This window comes from Chelonia mydas, chromosome 27 (genome assembly GCF_015237465.2).
Source record: "Chelonia mydas isolate rCheMyd1 chromosome 27, rCheMyd1.pri.v2, whole genome shotgun sequence".
Lineage (NCBI taxonomy): Eukaryota > Metazoa > Chordata > Testudines > Cheloniidae > Chelonia > Chelonia mydas.
The window spans coordinates 93,770-113,690 of NC_057860.1; the positions used below are offsets into that span (position 1 = coordinate 93,770).

Here is a 19,921-nt window from a genome sequence, read left to right on the forward strand (position 1 = left end):
AGTGTTCCTCCCCTGTGTTGTTCCAGTTCTGGGCCAGTGTCAGTCCAGGGAAACAGGTGAGGTTCTCCAAGGGTAACGCAGTGGAATCTGGCCCTGCATTTGCCCCTGGTGTTATTGAGATGCACTCTGAAGCATGAATTCCTTAACGGACTAAGGGTGTATCTCTCCTGCCCTCAGGGGTGCGACTGCAGCTCAGAGAGACACACATGCACCAGAGCGGTGAGGCTGCAGATGCAGTGCTCTTAGGGTGACCACGGCTGTTAGATGGAAACAAGGGAAAAGCACACAAAACAGAAGAGACAAAGCTTTTATTTGAAGGGAAACTCCCTTTCCCATAGCATTTGACTCTCTAGCCTGGGGTTCTCCTGCCCTCTGCCATACAATGCAATTACCATGAGCTTCAATGTAATCTTTAAACGGGCACTTAGGATCAGTTGTAATCCATTTCAATGCACCTTGACATAAGGGACGGGTGGTCACCCTAAGTGCCCTTCTCCTCCCCCTCCCATCAGCAATCCACCCCATCCTTACAGGAGGGGAGGAGGAGCAGAAAGAGCCTGGTACCTCAGGGCAACCCGGCCCCCTCCTCCCCCCCTGTGTGCTGAGGATGACTCCTTTGCTTCCCCCCGCCCCCCCCCCCCCGCCCTGCAACAGCTTGGCTGGAGGGGAGGGTGAAGAGCCTGTGTAGCTGGCCCCCCTTGCCTGGAGGGGGCAAAGGGGACCCCGCTGCATCCCTTCAGGTCTGGGAGTCGGGGGTGAAGAGCCCCTGGAGGAGCAGAGTTGGGGCTGGGGGCAGTGAGCTGATTGGGTGGGGGCTGGGTGGAGGCAGGGTTAATTGCTGGGCAGGGGCCAGGCAGATGTGTGTGGGGGGGGTGAGAGCTCCTGCAGCATGGGCCATAATCCCCCCACCCAGTATGTTTGGGAACAAGGGCAGCACTGATTGTCGGGCCAGGGTCTTCAGTGAGCAAAAGACACACAAAACCCCATGAGACAGTCTTACCCCTCCGCCCCTCAGTCTCATGATGTTTTTTGCCAGTCTCCTGATTCTTTTGCTCTGATTCATGATTTTTGCTCATTTGAGGCTGGCAATGCCGTATGTTCCTTGGTGCCCCAGGCAGCCCCCTCACCAGAGCTGTACGGCTTCCAAGCTGCACTAGCGGCCGGCTGGGGTCCCCCTCCCTATGGCTTTTGACCAATGAGGCGCACAAGAAAGCCCCACGCCTGGTGATGTAGAGGGGCTCCCCGTCCCTGTGTGGGCCTGGGGTAGCTCAGCTTGGAACCCCTAGATCACCAGGGAAAGCTTAGAGTGCCGGGGAAGGACTCACCCCTTGTGGGGGGGCAGCAGTGGGGGCAGGCCCTGGATTGCACTGGGTAGCGCCCAGCTTGGGAATCCCCCAATCCCTGCACTTTCCATCTAGTCTCCTGCGTGGGGAGGAGGGAGAGGAGGGTGGAGCCTGTCATTCTACCAGATACAGGAGCTGTCACATGCAGTTTCTGGGAGAGACGGAGACCGGCTGGAGCTGGGCAGGGAAGGGGAGCCGGGGCCAGGGCCCAGGGAAGGAGCAAAGGGGCAGGTGGGAGCTGGGTGAACAGCCGGAGCTAGGTGTGTGGGGCAGGCACGTGGGCTCAGCTGGAGCAGAGTACAGAGGAAGGAACTGGCAGAAGACTGTGGGGCAAGAAGGGAGGAAGTGGGAGACAGTACCAGGGCTCAGCAGGACCTGAGGGACTAGGCTGATCTGGTGCACAGGGAGGGCGCAGGGGGAGCTGGGCGCGCAGGGGGAGCTGGGCGCGCAGGGGGAGCTGGGCGCGCAGGGGGAGCTGGGCGCGCAGGGGGAGCTGGGCGCGCAGGGGGAGCTGGGCGTGCAGGGAGCGCTGGGCGCGCAGGGGGAGCTGGGCGTGCAGGGAGCTGGGTGTGCAGGGGGAGCTGAGTGCGCAGGGAGCTGGGCATGTAGGGAGAGCTGGGAGCGCAGAGGGAGCTGAGCGTGCAGAGGGATCTGTGTGCCAGGGCCATCACTGAGGCCAGGTGCCCTGATTACACTTGGTGGATCCCATCAGAGAAGGAGCAGGGGACAGCACTGCCCCTGCAGAGGCAGGGACATGAAAGAGGAGCTGGACTGATCCCCTGTCCTCGGTGCTGACCCCCAGAAGCAGGGGGAGAAGCAGCTCCCTGCTCCAGAGATGCGGAGAACATGGCAGCCCTTTGGGGTCTGGCGGCTGCTGCTCCTGCTGGTAGCGATCCCACTCACACCGGTAAGTGCAGTGCCAAGGCCGCAAAATCTCCCCCCTGCTCCCACCCCGGGCCAGTGCTCCGGGCCGAGGATCCTGGCCGCAGGGGGCAGGGGAGGGCCTGTGATGGGTGGGAGGGGCAGCACCTACGCTGGCAGACGGAGTTGCGTTAGCCACCCACTCTCAGCACTGAGTGGTGTGGTGCCACAGGGCAGCCAGTGCCAGATTGGCTTCCATTTCTGTGCCTACCAGTCCCCAGGGCTTAATTTGTGCCAGGGCCTGGCAGTTCATAGCACCAGCACCTCTGGGCCTGGCAGTTCATAGCCTTGGCACTTCTGGGTTTGGCAGTTCAGATCCCCAGCACCTCTGGGCCTGGCAGTTCAAAGCCCTGGCACCGCTTTCAGTCCCTCTGCCACAGGGGTTCTTCAGGCTGTTTCCTCCCCAGAGCAGCACTTAAAAGTGGATGAGCAAGGAGAGCAGGGCTCGCCCTGGGGCTCCCCAGTGGGATGGGAGAGGTCTGCATGCCCTGGGGCAGCTCCCCAAGAGCCCTCTGCCAGGCGGGGCCTGCCCTGCTCTCTGATTCAGTTGCCCACCGTCCCCTCCCTGGGCATTCTGGAGCAGGTTGCAGTGATGGGCTAGCTGGGAAGTCTCTGAAATACCAGCTCAGCAGCAGGGTTGGAGCTGGACAGGCAAAGAGACACTTTCAGTTTCGCCCTGCAGTGCGCAGAGAGTCTTCTCTTTCAAGGAACAAAAGACTCCCCCCACCCCCGCCCCACCCCACTAGAGAGGTGATGAGCCCGGAGCTGGGCTTGCCAGGGCTAGGTGCGCGCCGGGGGCTCTGAGCCAAGGCTGCCCCTTTGTGCGCTGGCTAATGTGATGATGGTGAAGTGAGGCGGAATTCACTGGATGGAAACGAACCTGCCGCTAAGGTCTCAGGCAGGGGCTGCCAGCAACGTCCCAGTGAGCTCGGGAGCCACTAGCCCCTGGGCCCAAGGGAGGGGGTGGAAGGAGTGGGGCAGTGGGTAGCAGCTGGCACTGCCAGGCTCCTACAGAAAGCCTGTACTGGCAGCTGCTTCTGCCCTCTCTGGAGGCAAGCCCTCTGCTCCTGCCTGAATTACTCCTGACCCTCCCCAGGGACTTCGGGAGTCATAACTTGAGACTCCTTTGACCTCATCTCTCATCTGATCCCCATCTTGGAAGTACCTGGGCATCTCGCAGACTGTAATGTATTTAGCCTCACCCTCCCACCCCCCACCCCGGGGGCCAGCAAGGTTGTTCTCCCCATTGCATAGATGGGAGCTGAGGCCTAGAGACACCAAAGCAGGTAGGCTCTGAACTCCCGCCTAATTAGGCACCTAATTACCTTCGGCTCTGGGCCAGAGTGACTTGGCCAAGGTCATGCAGGGAGTCTGTTGCAGAGTGGGAAACTGAACACGGGTCTCCTGAGCCCTAGGCTAGCAGCGAAATCCCAGCTTCTTCTGTCCTGTCTGTCCCTGCCTCCCTCCCAGGCAGAGGTACTTGAGTTCACCTGAGCAAAGGACAGCCTCACCCCCCCACCCCATCAACCTCCATAGCCCTGCCTGGAGGGGGAGCAAACTGGGAGGGGAAGGTTCAGCACAGGCATCCTGCACACCAGAGGGGTGCTGGATGACCAGCTCCACATCAGCCCAGCTCTGCCTGCCAACCCTCCCCACTTCGCCCTTTGGGATGGCCCCCAGGCAGCACCTGCCACCCCCCCCATAGGGGCACAGGATGGGGAAGCACCATGGACCCCCATCCTGCTGGCAGCATCCGCCCAGGTCCAGCGCAAAGGACACTACGATTCCAGGGCTGGCCAGGGGAGGGGGATGCTGCAGCCATGGGCATGACCAGCTCTCTATTCTCAGCTTGGTTTGGGCTCCTCAGGCCTTGGGCAGACTCCCCTGGGAGCCAGGACCTGCTTTACTTTTCACACGGTCCCCCTGCTCCTGGGGCCAAGTCCCCCTTGGCCTAAAGCCCCTGCAAGCTGCTGTGGTGGTGGAGAGAGGAACGCCCCTGGGTGAGGGGGCTCCCCCACCTTCCTGTCCCCACCTACTCTCAGGCCCCAGTGCAGGGGGCTGTCAGAGTGGATGGAGCAGGGTAGGAAGAGGGCGTGGGGGGACACACTGCGATCCGGAGAGTCTCTGCTCCTCAGTGTCCATTGGGGCCCTGGGAAGCAGCACATCAGCGAGAGCTGCCCTGACATGCTCTAATGGCACCGGAGCCCACGTTAGACCCCAAAGGGGCGGCATGAAGGTGCCCCCTTAGCCTCCTCCCCAGAGCCCTGTGAACTGGGGCCCCTGCGTGTGTCAGCGCCACAGCTGCCTGCTTTAGGAACAGCCTCACGTTAACCCTGCTGAGCCGAACCGTGCTGTAGCCCAGCCCAGCCAGTGCTAATGGGCAGGGTTGTTACCTGCAGGGCCAGGTCTGGAGACCATGGGCCACCTGGAATCTCTGTTACAGGGGCCAACGTGTGGAGCAGGAAGGGCCTTTCTCGGCTCCTGGCTCTGCCTGGCTATTGCTGCTGCTCCATTCCTCAGCGCTGACCCCGACTCTCACGGTGTCCCCATCCCGGAGCCCATAAGGGAGGGCAGGGTCCCAGGCTGGGAACACAGTCAGGTGGTGTGTTGAACGTCTGAACCCTAACCCTGAACCCAGTGCCCCTGGCAACCAGGGACTTCCCTGCCCCCAATTCCCTGGTGTTTCGCCTGCACATTCATCTCCCCAGGGAGCAGACCCTGCCCACCACACTGTAGTGAAGCTGTCTGTGGGGTGCAGATGGGCTCCAGGGGCAGACTGCACCCCCGCCCCTTGCCTAGAGATACAGGCACTGCCAAGGGGGGGCCTGGAGTGGAATGGAAGAGGGGGAGAGGAGAGCACTGAATGGAGCCTGCTGTCTCCAAATGGGGCAGATTCTGCAGTGGGGTCAGTGTCTGAATGTGGAGCTCAGGTGTCCCATCTGGGTGCCTGGCGCAGCAGCTAGGAGATCAAACAGCCTGATGGGGCTGTCCCGTGTGCCGCTGCAGAGGTGCTCCGCGGCAACCCCGTGTGCCTGCTGTGCCCCTTTAGAGCAGGTGGGGAGGGGTGGGGGGGCGGAATCGTGGCTCCCCCCCAGCTATGCCAGTCAGCACAGCTGTGGTGTTCTGCTTCGCTGCAACTCTATGTCCCCAGCACCCAGCTAACGCCAGGAGGAAGGCACAGGGAGGGAGCCATGCCAAGGAGGCCTGTCTCTGAGGCGCAGTGTCTTACCCATCATGCTTTGCTCAGGGCTGTGACTAAAGGCCCAAGCTAGCTCTTGGGTACCCAAGGCCACTAGACCTGAAAGCAGCCTCTGAGTTCACGGAAGTCCAATGTGAAGTGCTGTCAGGTCCCCTTAACCCTAACCCTGAAACCTAAGGTCTCTTTGACTCCAACATTAATCCAGCTGGAGTTACTTTAAAATGACCCGAACCCGAACTTTCACAGTAACCTTAACTTTGTCTCCAGCCAATAACTCTGCTGCCATCCTCACCCTGACCTTTAAGTTTTAGTAACAGAGCTGCAGAGGTGACTCACAGTTATGCATGGCTGATGCTGAGAGCTGGTATCACCTTTCTTAGGGTGATTCCCCTACTGTCCTTTGGCGAGAGAGAATTCAGCCCCTATTCCAAACTATCGCTGTTGGGAGGAGGAACCCCAGGAGCAACCACAACAGCGGTTGCTGCCAGCCCTGAGAAATGTGTGCTTGCAACAGCCGCACATCTAGACTGCGCAGCAGAACACGGAGAGCACTAACACATTCCTGGAGGGAGGGCAGTTGTATTGCATTTGCAAATTCCAGGTTGGTTCCTGCACTCGACAATCCCAGCATTAGAGACAGAGAATGGAATTAGTTAGCGACTCCTCCCCCTCCCCCCGCAAAGGGACACTTGCTGAATTACCCCAGGGCAAACTCAGCAGCAGCTCCTTCCTAGAAAGAGAGAACAAGCTTCCGAAGCAAGGCCACTGGGTGCTTGCTGCCTCCAAGACTTGGAGCAGTCGCAGCAGGACGTATGCACGTAGGGTCAAGCAGATGCCATGGTGCTGTACAATGTGGGGAATCCTTCTAGGGCTGGATTCCACGGGGTGCTCAACAGCCCCTGGCGGTGCTGAGAAGTCTCAGCTCCCATTGGTTTAGGTGCAAACTGCGGAAGCTCAGCACTGTGCAGGATCAGGCCCACGATAAGGAAGACCCCCACCTGACTTTCCCCCTCTCTGGAAAAAGAAAAGGAGTACTTGTGGCACCTTAGAGACTAACCAATTTATCTGAGCATAAGCTTTGGTGAGCTACAGCTCACTTCATCGGATGAAGTGAGCTGTAGCTCACGAAAGCTTATGCTCAAACAAATTGGTTAGTCTCTAAGGTGGCACAAGTACTCCTTTTCTTTTTGCGAATACAGACTAACACGGCTGTTACTCTGAAACCCCTCTCTGGAGTCTCTGTACAGCTGGGTTGAGATGAGATCAGAGTGACAGCTCAGCCCTAGCCCCATAGGTCACGTTGTGAGAGCCTGTCGGCTGTCTGCTCAACGTGCTGACATAGGGTTCTGAGCAGGCTCTGAAGCTCTGGAGACAACTTCCATCCCCATGAACAGAGATGGAAAATGCTGAGCTGATGAAGGATCCAGCCACATATTTTGAACACACCCATCACCATGATGTCTGGGAGCAAACAATTTCACCTGTGCAAACCTCCCAGAAGTCTCTGGTCACGCGATTACAGACATGAAAGTTGCTATATTACAACAAAAAAACTTCAAATCCAGACTCCAGCAAGAAACTGTTGAATTGGAATTCATTTGCAAATTGGATACAATTAACTTAGGCTTGAATAGAGACTGGGAGTGGCTAAGTCATTATGCAAAGTAATCTATTTCCCCTTGTTTTTTCCTCCCCCCCCCCCCCCCCCAGACGTTCTTGTTAAACCCTGGATTTATGGGAACTGGCCCATCTTGATTATCATACACATTGTAAGGAGAGTAGTCACTTTAGATAAGCTATTACCAGCAGGAGAGTGGGTTTGTGTGTGTGTGTGTGTGTGGGGGGGGTTAGAAAACCTGGATTTGTGCTGGAAATGGCCCAACCTGATTATCATACACATTGTAAGGAGAGTGATCACTTTAGATAAGCTATTACCAGCAGGAGAGTGGGGTGGGAGGAGGTATTTTTTCATGCTTTGTGTGTATATAAAAAGATCTTCTACACTTTCCACAGTATGCATCCGATGAAGTGACCTGTAGCTCACGAAAGCTTATGCTCAAATAAATTGGTTAGTCTCTAAGGTGCCACAAGTACTCCTTTTCTTTTTGCGAATACAGACTAACATGGCTGTTACTCTGAAACCTGACACTAGCTATAGAAACAGAACAGGAGAGGGTCAAATGGTGACACTGCAGAACCAATTAGCAGATGCCCATATGGCCTTAGACCATCTTCCTTTCAGTTTCTGCTGAGTGCAAGGGCTAATTCACTACCTAGCTATCTATCCCCATGCACATCTATCTATCTATCTATCTATCTATCTATCTATCTATCTATCTATCTATCTATCTATCTATCTATCTATCTCAAGTACTTCTATTATTACTGTTACCATAGTATCTGAGTGCCTCATGCTCTGTACCATATTGACCCTCAATTTGAGGCATGGCAGGGCTAATCTGGGCACTCAGTTTCAGACACCTAAGGACTGATTTCCGAAGCATTGAACCCTGGCCTCTCCGACATCATGGGAGCTGTGGATGCTTTAGTGCCTCTGAAACACCGGGCCTGAGGTGTCTTGGTTGGGGGGGCAGAATTCTTGGACATTTTTCAAACATTGGCCTTACTCTTTTTGAACCTCAGTTCTCCCACTGTAAAAATAGATGGGGGAAAAATCAGGGCAATCATATTAATAAAGATGGTGTCGTGATGCAAGCACCCAAGGAGGTTGAATGGGCATTTCCTATCTTCTGCGTGCTTGACTTCGCAACCTGCCTACTGTTCTCTCCTTTGGCGCAGAGCAGAGTTTGTGAATTGCTTTGGGAGGCTTAGGGATGTGGGAGGCTATGTAACTGTCCAAGCTCATTAAAGGTTTATAACCTTCCTGTCCTTTAAAAAAATGTGCCAGCAATGGACTTTCCTGGAATGATCCTGAAATCCAAATGTGTCTGAGAGTTCTGTCCCAGATGTCTTGCTATCCTGTACATTCAGCACTTGTCCAGATGACAGAGCCTGAAACTTTAATGAACCCCCTGTGCCTGCACTGCAGAGACACTTTCCCACTGGTTTGTCTTGGAATAAGAGAAAGGTTTTGCCTTCCTACAACCACGCAGGTGTCTCCTCTTCAAACCTGTTAAAATGGACAGGACCAAGAACTAGGAAATCTATTGCAGGAGTGCCTGGCTGACAGAGGAGTGCAAGAGACATGTCCTAATAGTTTTTTCTGTCTCTAATATATTTTGTTCTCTTGTTCTGTTTCAAATACTTTGCTGTCTGTCCATCTCCCCCACCCCCGTCCCCCCGGTAAGGGGCTCAAATGGCTCCATATTGAAAACACAGTTCTTCTGTATGGCTCTCAGAGGAGACCTCCTAAACACAGTGCTGGTAATAGCTCACCTTAATTGATCACTCTCGTTATAGTGTGCATGGCAACACCCATTTTTTCATGTTCTCTGTGTACATATATATCTTCCTACTGTATTTTCCACTGCATGCATCCAATGAAGTGGGTTTTAGCCCACGAAAGCTTATGCTCAAATAAATTTGTTAGTCTTAAGGTGCCACAAGGACTCCTCGTTCTTTTTGCTGATACAGACTAACACGGCTACCACTCTGAAACCTGTCAGAGAGGATTGTAAATGATGATTGCCATGTTTGTTAACAGTGTTCACCAGGCAAAAACCGTAAAGCAAAGGAAATATGACAAAATCAGGGCTAACGGGTGCACCGCGAGGACTGCCTGGGGCTGGGGCTAGCGGAAATATGACACACAGGAATATTTTGTCCTTGAACAGAAGGCACAGGTGTGTTAAGAGTGAAAGCCCTTTAACACCCTGTGTTCTGGTGTCTGTCCGTTTCCTCTTGAAGGTGCAGATGACCCACCCGGAGTGCTCCATCATTCTGCATTTACAGGAACGAGAGGCTGAGTGTCTGGAAACAATCAGGAGTGAAAACCAAAGCAACGAGTCTCCAGAGCCTTCCAGCTGGAAAGGTGAGTGAGTTCCAGCATCACTGGGCATTCCTGAAGCCTCTCTGACAGGGGCGAGGTCTCTAGTTGAGAAGGGAGGGACTTGACTCCAATGCTTAACAAATGCTTGGGGAAAAGAAAGCCTCAGTGAAAGTTTCACCAACACTGGCCCCTGGGTGAAGATTTGCAGTATACGTTGGAAACTCCAACAAGGCCTCCAGAAAAGCAGGGTGAATCAGACTTGACATTCCAGATATTTTAAAGTAAAAGAACCAAGGATCTTATAGTGCTGATTTTTAACTCCTTAAACTTCAACAAGGACAAGTGCAGAGTCCTGCACTTAGGACGGAAGAATCCAATGCACTGCTACAGACTAGGGACCGAATGGCTCGGCAGCAGTTCTGCAGAAAAGGACCTAGGGGTTACAGTGGATGAGAAGCTGGATATGAGTCAACAGTGTGCCTTTGTTGCCAAGAAGGCCAATGGCATTTTGGGATGTATAAGTAGGGGCATTGCCAGCAGATCGAGGGACGTGATCGTTTTCCTCTATTCCCCACATTGGTGAGGCCTCATCTGGAGTCCTGTGTCCAGTTTTGGGCCGCACACTACAAGAAGGATGTGGAAAAATTGGAAAGAGTCCAGCGGAGGGCAACAAAAATGATTAGGGGACTGGAACACGAGTTATGAGGAGAGGCTGAGGGAACTGGGGATGTTTAATCTGCAAAAGAGAAGAGTGAGGAGGGATTTGATAGCTGCTTTCAACGACCTGAAAGGGGGTTCCAAAGAGGATGGCTCTAGACTGTTCTCAGTGGTAGCAGATGACAGAACAAGGACAAAAGGATATTCTATGATTCTAATGGTCTCAAGTTGCAGTGGGGGAGATTTAGGTTGGATATTAGGAAAAACTTTTTCACTAGGAGGGTGGTGAAACACTGGAATGCGTTACCTAGGGAGGTGGTGGAATCTCCTTCCTTTGAAGTTTTTAAGGTCTTGACAAAGCCCTGGCTGGGATGATTTAATTGGCGATCAGTCCTGCTTTGAGCAGGGGGTTGGACTAGATGACCTCCTGAGGTCCCTTCCAACCCTGATATTCTATGATTCTATGATTCTTAGGAGAAAGAAAGCATTTATTTGCTCTTGGATTTGGGTTCAAGGGTTCATGTTATGCTTTTTAAACAAACACTGCAAACCAGGGGGTAGGAGGCAGTAAAAGCATCTGTCTGTCTGCTGCAGAGAGGGCAGGGTGCATAGACAGGTGCCCTTTAACCTCCAGACCATGGGCGGCTGGTGAAGCTTCCACTCCGGGAAGCTAGCTTCCCATCCCACCTCTTCCACCCATGGCCCCGCCCCACCCCAGGCTCCACCCCTTTAGAATCATAGAATCATAGAATATCAGGGTTGGAAGGGACCTCAGGAGGTCATCTAGTCCAACCCCCTGCTCAAAGCAGGACCAATCCCCAATTAAATCATCCCAGCCAGGCCTTTCCCCACTTGGCCCCCTCCCCGCTCACTGTGTGCGTCCCTCCTCTCCTCCCAGGGCTGATTGTTCCAGCATTTGTTTGCTAGCAAGGATTAAAACATGAACAGCTGTACTAGTATATTGGGCTGGTTACATTATTTATAGTTTTCAGAGTAGCAGCCGTGTTAGTCTGTATCCTCAAAAAGAAAAGGAGTACTTATGGCACCTTAGAGACTAACAAATTTATTTGAGCATAAGCTTTCGTGAGCTACAGCTCACTTCATCGGATGCATGCCGTGGAAAATACAGGGGGGAGATTTTATATACACAGAGAACATGAAACAATGGGTGTTACCATATACACTGTAACGAGAGTGATCAGGTAAGGTGAAAAGAAAAGGAATACTTGTGGCACCTTAGAGACTAACCAATTTATTTGAGCATAAGCTTTCGTGAGCTACAGTTTCATCGGATGAAGTGAGCTGAAGCTCACGAAAGCTTATGCTCATATAAATTTGTTAGTCTCTAAGATGCCACTAGTACTCCTTTTCTTTTTGCGAATACAGACTAACACGGCTGCTACTCTGAAACAGGTAAGGTGAGCTATTACCAGCAGGAGAGAAAAAAACCAACACCTTTTGGAGTGATAATCAAGGTGGGCCATTTCCAGCAGTTGACAAGAATGTGTGAGGAACAGTAGGAGGGGGGGAATAAACATGGGGAAATAGTTTTACTTGTGTAATGACCCATCCACTCCCAGTCTCTATTCAAGCCTAAGTTAATGGTGTCCAGTTTGCAAATTAATGGTAATGCGTGCATTGCAAACCTGCCTGGTGTGTGCTACTACATTCACCTTCATCCCCAATGGGCAGCCAGGCCAGTGAACCTCAGGGCAGCAGGGCCCCCACTCCCTCCCCACCCCGCTCACCCAGGCAACCCAAACACAACAGTCCCAACCTGCGCTCTGGCTGGATGCCTGCACGCATGCACTACCTGCCCCTTCAGTGCTCACACTCGCCGTTGCCTCGGGCGAGCCCTTCCCGGAAGGGAGCTGCTGCCTTGGGGCAGATGGGAGGTGAGTGGGGCCCAGGGCAGGGGCATGCATTGACCCTGGGGCAGGGGTGTCCAGAGCCATTATGGGGGGTTAGGGATAGTACCACGCAGGGATCTGTCCACTCCATGAGTGTGAGAGTGGGGGGCTGTGTCTCCTCCTGCTGGGTGTTTGGGGGAGCTTTGGTTCTGGTCTGTGGGGTGTGCTCTGCTCCTAACCTGTCACTCTAGCTGCCCCCCCACTCTTTTTGTGTAGGGGGCTCTGTCCCTGGCCATCCCCCCATCAGTGTGTCTGTTCAGAGAGGGCTCTATCCCAGCCCCTCAGTGGATGTGTAGATTGGAGGAAGGATTTTCTCTGTGACTGCTCCCTCCAATGTGGTTTTTATGGGGGTGGAGTGCTGGAGAGGAGCAGCCAGGCAGTGGCGGGCTGAGAACGCTGAGCTTTTATATACGCTATACAGGTTCCAGGGCGGCTGAGGAGGTGGTGTCTGCTACTCAGCTTCCCAGGATCATCAGCAATCTCTCTGGGGAATCCAAGGGACCTGGGAAGCTGAGTAGCAGATACCGCCTCTTCAGCAGCCCGGGAACCTGCATGGCGCATGATAAATAAGCAAAATCGTCTGGCGGAAGCCCACTCCCAGGAGGGAGGGGAAGAGGCGGGGCCACCATGGCCCAGGGGTCTGGCGGCAGGGTCAGTGGTGACTGCGCCAGGGGAGGCTTAGCCCCTCCTGGCCTATTATACCCACCGCCCATGCCCCGGACCCCAGCTCTGTTCCTTGCTCTGGGGACAAGATCTGGCATGTCTGCAGTCCCTTCTCACCAATCCTTCCTCGCACTGGAGCAGGGATGCTCACACTTTCTTGGCCTGGGGCTCTAGTCACGGTGACAGTGTCTCAGGGTGGTGCTAACCCAGAGGGGATTTTACTCACGTCAAGGCATATTCTCATCCCACCCCATCCCTGTGGTATCCGAGCGCCTTCCAGTTGTGCACTACGTGACATGACTAACCTCTGTCCCATGTAGTTCGTCCCCTCCCCATGTGGATAGCAGGGGGGAGGTGGAGTGGGTCGTTCTGGTAGGCCTTTGTTTCAATGTGTCCATGCTGCTGTACGTGTGTCAGAGAAGGCCAGTCAGAGAGGCGTGGCTGGTGTTCAGACCAGGAGGTGGGGAGGTTTCTCTCCTCTGGGAGTTCATTCCAGAGTCTTGGGCTGGCCCCCGAGAGCATTCAAGCTTCCCCCTTGGGGCAGAAAGTTCTGTGGGACCAAAGTAGCAGAGCCATCCTGCGCTGTCTTCATCCCAGAGCTCTCAGCTCTTGTCGATACGCTGGTCCCAGGCCCTGTAGCGCCTTGAAGGTAGGGACTGAGACCTTGAACTTGACTTGCTGTTCTGTGGGAAGCTGATGTAAGAAGCTCAGGATTGAGATAGCCCATGTGGCTGAGGAGACGCACTGCAGGACTCTGTGCTAGCTGGAGGATGGCATGGGGACCAAGGGGGAGAAAATACATTCGGGAGGAGGACAATCAAGAGGAACACTGGACTGTGAACAAGCCGATATGGGCAAGAGCCTCACAATCTGCTCTGTTACTAGTATTACAACAGCTGCAGCTGAGCCCAGGGCCCTATTGTGCCAGGCGCTGCATGGGATGAGACGCAGGCTCTGCTTCGGCGAGCTCACGGTCTGAACCAACAAAGGACGGGAGGAGAGCCAGAGACAAAGCAACTTGCACCAGGTCACCCAGCAGCAAAGCCAGGCTGAGAACGCGGGTCTCTGCAGTACTGCCCCATGCACCAGATCACGCGGCCTCTAGCGAGCAGTGTGAACTCAACCGGCAGAAGCCCCAGCCCTGCAAACTAACCCAGGCCAAAGGCTGCAGAACATTTTAGGCTCAGAAATGGGGAGGGGGGGTCTGTCCTGGGGTTGCACAGAGAATCAGGGTGAGATCTGAAAGAGAAATTCCTAAAATGACCTCATTGGCTTCTCCAGAAAGGGCCCTGAAGTTCCTCCATTATGAGCTGGATAAAAATGAGATACATTCCTCAGTGTCAGCAAGAGCTCTGGCCTTTTTCCTCTGGGTTTCCACATGGCGGATTCTCTACCCCCAGACAGAGCCTCGTCTGGCTCCAACCTCCCCTGCCTTCCTTTGCCATCAGTGGGGTGGTTGAGCTCCTCCAGTTCCTGCCCCTCAGGGAGGGAGAGTCACGTGGATGACGGCCTTGTACAATGGGTGTACAGAAGAGGAAAATCATGGTCTGGTGTGAATGTCAGAAAGCTGCCTGCTGAGCCAGAAACGGCCAGGCTGCTTGGGGCCTCTCTGAGTGAGCCCAGCCTATGCCTAGAGCGAAGAAGGTGAAAGGCCAAAAGGAAATGCAGCCTCCTGAATCCATCTGGAGCTGACAAGAATCCAAAATATGATCCACTGTTTAGGCAGATTTATTCCTAACCTGTCAGCAGCGCTGCGGCCTGTGAATGACCTCCTGGGGCCGTGTACTCCAGCATAGCTCATTGCAGGGAGACAGCTGAGGACACAGATTCCCAGCTCAGACCACAAGCGCTTCCCTGTGGGTCATATTAAAACCATGTCCTGCAGCCTGGCACAGCCCTACACCACATCCCGCAGCCTGACATCGATCGACGCCACGTCCGGCTGGCTGACTGAACCTTACGCCACATCCTGCAGGTCAACACAGCCTCATGCCATGTCCCAAAGCCTGACACAGCCCTAAACCACGTCCCGCAGCCTGACACAGCCCTACGCCACGCTATGCAGTCTGACACCGACCAATGCCAAGTCCTGCAGTCCGACTCAGCCTTATGCCGTGTCCCAGAGGCCTACTCAGCCTTACGCCACGTCCCAAAGCCTGACACAGCCCTACGCCATGTCCCGCAGGCTGACACTAACTGACCGACGCCACATCCCGCAGGTCACCACAGCCCTACGTCCCGTCCCGCAGGCTGACACAACCCTGCACCACGTCCCGCAGCCTGACACCGATCGACACCATGTGCTGCTGACTGACTGAGCCTTATGCCACATCCCGCAGGCCGACACAGCCCTACGCCATGTCCCACGGGCTGACACAACCCTGTACCATGTCCGGCAGCCTGACATAGCCCTACGCCACATCCTGCAGTCCGACTCAGGCCTACGCCACGTCCTGCAGCCTGACACAGCCTTACGCCATGTCCCACGGGCCGACACAGCCCTACGACACGTCCTGCAGCCTGACACAGCCCTACGCCATGTCCTGCGGGCCGACACAGCCCTACGCCACGTCCTGCAGGCCAACTCAGCCCTACGCCACGTCCTGCAGGCCGACACAGCCCCATGCCGGTTTTGTTCAATGTCTTCATAAATGATCTGGAGGATGGTGTGGATTGCACTCTCAGCAAATTTGCGGATGATACTAAACTGGGAGGAGTGGTAGATACGCTGGAGGGGAGGGATAGGATACAGAAGGACCTAGACAAATTGGAGGATTGGGCCAAAAGAAATCTGATGAGGTTCAATAAGGATAAGTGCAGGGTCCTGCACTTAGGACGGAAGAATCCAATGCACCGCTACAGACTAGGGACCGAATGGCTAGGCAGCAGTTCTGCGGAAAAGGACCTAGGGGTGACAGTGGACGAGAAGCTGGATATGAGTCAGCAGTGTGCCCTTGTTGCCAAGAAGGCCAATGGCATTTTGGGATGTATAAGTAGGGGCATAGCGAGCAGATCGAGGGACGTGATCGTTCCCCTCTATTCGACACTGGTGAGGCCTCATCTGGAGTACTGTGTCCAGTTTTGGGCCCCACACTACAAGAAGGATGTGGAAAAATTGGAGAGAGTCCAGCGAAGGGCAACAAAAATGATTAGGGGTCTAGAGCACAGGACTTATGAGGAGCTGGGATTGTTTAGTCTGCAGAAGAGAAGAATGAGGGGGGATTTGATAGCTGCTTTCAACTACCTGAAAGGGGGTTCCAAAGAGGATGGATCTAGACTGTTCTCAATGGTAGCAGATGACAGAACGAGGAGTAATGGTCTCAAGTTGCAATGGGGGAGGTTTAGATTGGATATTAGGAAAAACTTTTTCACTAAGAGGGTGGTGAAACACTGGAATGCGTTACCTAGGGAGGTGGTAGAATCTCCTTCCTTAGAGGTTTTTAAGGTCAGGCTTGACAAAGCCCTGGCTGGGATGATTTAACTGGGACTTGGTCCTGCTTTGAGCAGGGGGTTGGACTAGATGACCTTCTGGGGTCCCTTCCAACCCTGATATTCTATGATTCTATGATTCTATGCCACATCCCACAAGCTGACCAAAGAGGGAATGTTGCCTCCAAAGGGCACTTCCCTGAAAGCAGTGAGACCAGGGCACTGTCCTGAGCTGCATACTGGTGAGAGATGGTGGATGATGCTTCCCCTCATACAGAGCTATCTAAGGTTGCCAGGGTCCGGTTTTCGACCAGAATGCCTGGTTGAAAAGGGACCCTCGCAGCTCTGGTCAGCACTGCTGACCAGGCCATTAAAAGTCCGGTCAGTGGCGCAGCAGGGCTAAGGCAGGTTCCCTGCCTGCCGTGACTCCACACAGCTCCTAGAAGCAGCGGCATGTTCCCTTGCACTCTGAAGGGGCAGCCAGGGGGCTCTGCACCATGGCTAATGGGAGCTGCAGGGGTGGTGCCTATGGACAGGGCAGTGTGCAGAACCACCTGGCTGCGCCTCGCATAGGAGCCAGAGGAGGGACATGCTTCTGCTTCCAGGAGCTGCTTGAGGTAAGCGCCACCCGGAGCCTGCACCCCTCACCCCCTCCCGTGCCCCAGCCCCCTGCCCAAGCCCTGATCCCCCTCCCACCCTCTGAATCCCTCAATCCCACCCTTCAGCACCCCAAAACCCTCATCCCCAGCCCCACCCCAGAGCCCACACCCCCAGCCAGCGTCCTCACCCCCTCCCCTACCCAAACCCCCTGAGCCAGCCCAGTGAAAATGAGCAAGTGAGTGAGGATGGAGAGAGCGAGTGACAGAGAGGTGGGGAGAGGAATAAGCAGGGGGTGGGGCCTCAGATAAGGGGCAGGGCAGGGGCCGGGCCTTGGATGAGGGGTGTGGCAAGGGTGTTCAGTTTTGTGCGAGTAGAAAGTTGGCAACTCTAGAGCTAATTCCAGATGTCAGAGATGAGAACCATTGAGACCGAGCCGCAGGAACATTCAGGAAAGAGAGGAGACACCTGCCCTTCATCCTGGGCTCAGGAGATGGTGCTGGGCAGCTCTCTGTTCCTGGTTCAACATCACCCAGAGGCTTGAATGGTTCACAGGGGCTAATGGCGCCCAGCTCAGCCTGTCCATGTACCCTGCTAGGCCTGCTGCAGGGGCTTAGGGGGGTTGCCTCCTTGGTTCTAGCTTTGACCCCCCCAGCACAGACCAGTGTAGCCTCAGGCCTGTGACCCAGATGCCATGGTCTCTGGGCCTTGCTGCAGCCAGGAAATAGCTGAGGTGCAGAGTTGCCCCAGCCATGCCTCCTCCTGCCTCCAAGCTGCCCCTGCCCTCCTCTGGCCAAGCTGCCATCTGCCCCAGGATGCCCCCTTTGTGTGTGGGGTTTCTGCAGGGCCTGCACAGAGCGGGAGGGGCATTTACTGGGGGGCTGAGTGGCTGCTTTGTGTCCCCTTGGCCCTGGCAGAAGGGGGCTGCAGGGCAGCCGTGGGTGGAGAGCAGCAGCAGCTGTGCAGGCAGCGTGTGGGGAGACAGGGTGCCTTTGTTTGTCACTAGTGAGTGAAGCCGGGTTAACTCCACTCAGATAAGCCTGCTGTAATCGATGCTCCGGGGCCTGTTTTTGTGTCGAGGGAGAGGGGGCTCCCAGAGTCTGCTCTGCAAATGGCAAAGAGGGGGAATCTAGAAACACAAAGAGTGCCTAGTATAAATAGCTCATGCTAGTCCCCTCCCCCACTGCACCCCCGAGGGCTCACCCTGGGATCACCCTGGATGGAAAGGGGAGAATAGCCCAGCTGGGGGTGGCTTCCTTGGGGGCTCCGCTCCCTAACAAAGCTCCAGGGGTGTTGTGTCCTGGGTTCGTTCCTCTGTCATGGATGCTTGGCACTGCCGCGGCCAATCCCGTTTGGCTCAGTGAGGGGTCCATCCCCTGATCGCCTCACCAGGCTGACAGACGAGGGCAGTGCCTTGGGGGAGTATTGCCAGGCTCTGCTCAGCAGTGTCTGGGTGCCTGCCATGGCTGGCCTATGCAGCTCACCCACAAGCTCCGTGCTCAGCATTGTGCCTTGCCTCGCGGACACAATCTATCTATGTAATGGGGCTGGCTGGGTTGGAGCGTGTGGTGCTGACGCAGGCACTGGGATCTTAGTGATTTCTGACCCCTGCTAATGGAGTGGGCATTAGTGAGGGGCCCCCAGAGTGGAGAGGGCTAACTGGGCAAAGGGCCCACCCTCCCCCGAGTCTAGTATCACTGAATGACACATGCTCACACATGCATGCATGTATGCTTACACACAAGTGCACACGCATGCACATACAGAAACACGTGAACATAAGTGCATGCACACATGACACACAGACACAGACTCACAGTGTTTGTCTGAGTTCATTGTCTCCTCTCCTTCCTTAACCATCCTCCCACCACTCACAGAACAAAGACCAGGCTTATTACAGCAACAAACCTGTCAGCCTTCGCTTACTTGCCCACTGCCCTCATTGCTCCCTGGTGCTCTCCCCTCCCAGCTGTGCAGGCTCTTGGTGGCCGAAGGAAGTGCCGCAGCCGCTTGAAGGGCAGTGATGTCATGGAGAAGGGTCCTAAACAGATGGAGGGGAATTCCTGGGCTCTGTCAGAGCTGCCCCCGCTCCTCACCGGATCCTGCTGAACCCTCCCTGCCCAGATTGCCAGTTGCAGGGCTTATGACCCTTCTGAGAAGCAGTGTGTCTGCCTTTGGCACAGGCCGGATTGCATCCAATGGCAGGAGCTCAGAAATCGCCTTCCCTGGCCAGAGCCAAGGCCCAGCCACTCAGACTCCTGTGCCCAACAGCGCCGACAGCTGGATGTGACAGGATCCCCAGGGTGCAGCCTAGGATGGTGGGACTGTTGTGCCCCCTAAACTCCCCAGCCTGGGCTGTCTCTCACAGTGCCTTGCTAGTGACCAGCAGCAAACCCCTCCAGGCACTGTGATCAGTCAGCACATCTGCATGTGGAGCCCCACACCCAGCTACATTGCATGAATGCTCCCAGAGCCACTCATGAATCACACAGAGAAAGGCACCAGCCAAATCCCCGCAGCTCCCAGCACTGTACCTCAGGAATACACCATCTTGCACTGCTCAAGACAAGCAGATTTATTAATTGGTTCATCACTTCATCAAAGGAAAGTGGATATACACCAGCCTTTGCAAACCTGAGCAGATTTACCGCACACTTCAGGCAAACTCACTGGTAAAGATAAAAAGTTAAACAAATTTATTGACTACAAAAGATAGATTTTAAGTGATTATAAGTGATAGGCAAAAAGTCAGACTGGTTACCAAAATAAAATAAAGTAAAATATATACCTTTATTCCATGTGCTTGGAGAACACAAATCTAGGCATGTCTGGTGGGCATTGCTGAGTCCCCAGGCAAGGTTGAGCAATTCCCTGGGAGTGACCCTATGCAGGTGAGTCATTGAATTGTAGCTCCCTTGCTGGACAATGGCTGTTAATGGTTGTTTGACACCTGCCTGGATGTTGGTTATTCCCCTGGCTATTGTCTTTGGGGAGCTAGTATCTGGGTGCTTCCCAAACCCACAGCATATTTTAGTGACAACCATATAACACAATCTCATAACTTCATATGCATGAATGATACACATATTTAGATGGAACAGTGGGTTTCAGCAGATCATAACCTGTTCCGTGATACCTTACAAGGCATGCTTTGTATGCAATATCACAATCATATACAAATGATGAAGATGGGGGTCAAAGGGTTCTTCCCTGGGATGTAGAGTGTCACACTGGGTACAACAGACGAGGGTGC

General features: G+C 54.6%; 1 protein-coding gene across 1 annotated transcript in view; it reads left to right on the top strand.

Annotated features, from left to right (window-relative positions):
• The first annotated feature begins 2,068 nt into the window (after positions 1-2,068).
• The window catches only part of LOC102938057 (vasoactive intestinal polypeptide receptor 1), a 59,398-nt gene continuing 41,545 nt past the window's right edge, over positions 2,069-19,921 (top strand). The window contains exons 1-2 of the mRNA XM_007069041.3: positions 2,069-2,250; positions 9,331-9,454. Coding sequence (XP_007069103.3) covers positions 2,179-2,250; positions 9,331-9,454 — 196 coding nt within the window. The 5' untranslated portion in view covers positions 2,069-2,178. The remainder of the gene's footprint in view (positions 2,251-9,330; positions 9,455-19,921) is intronic.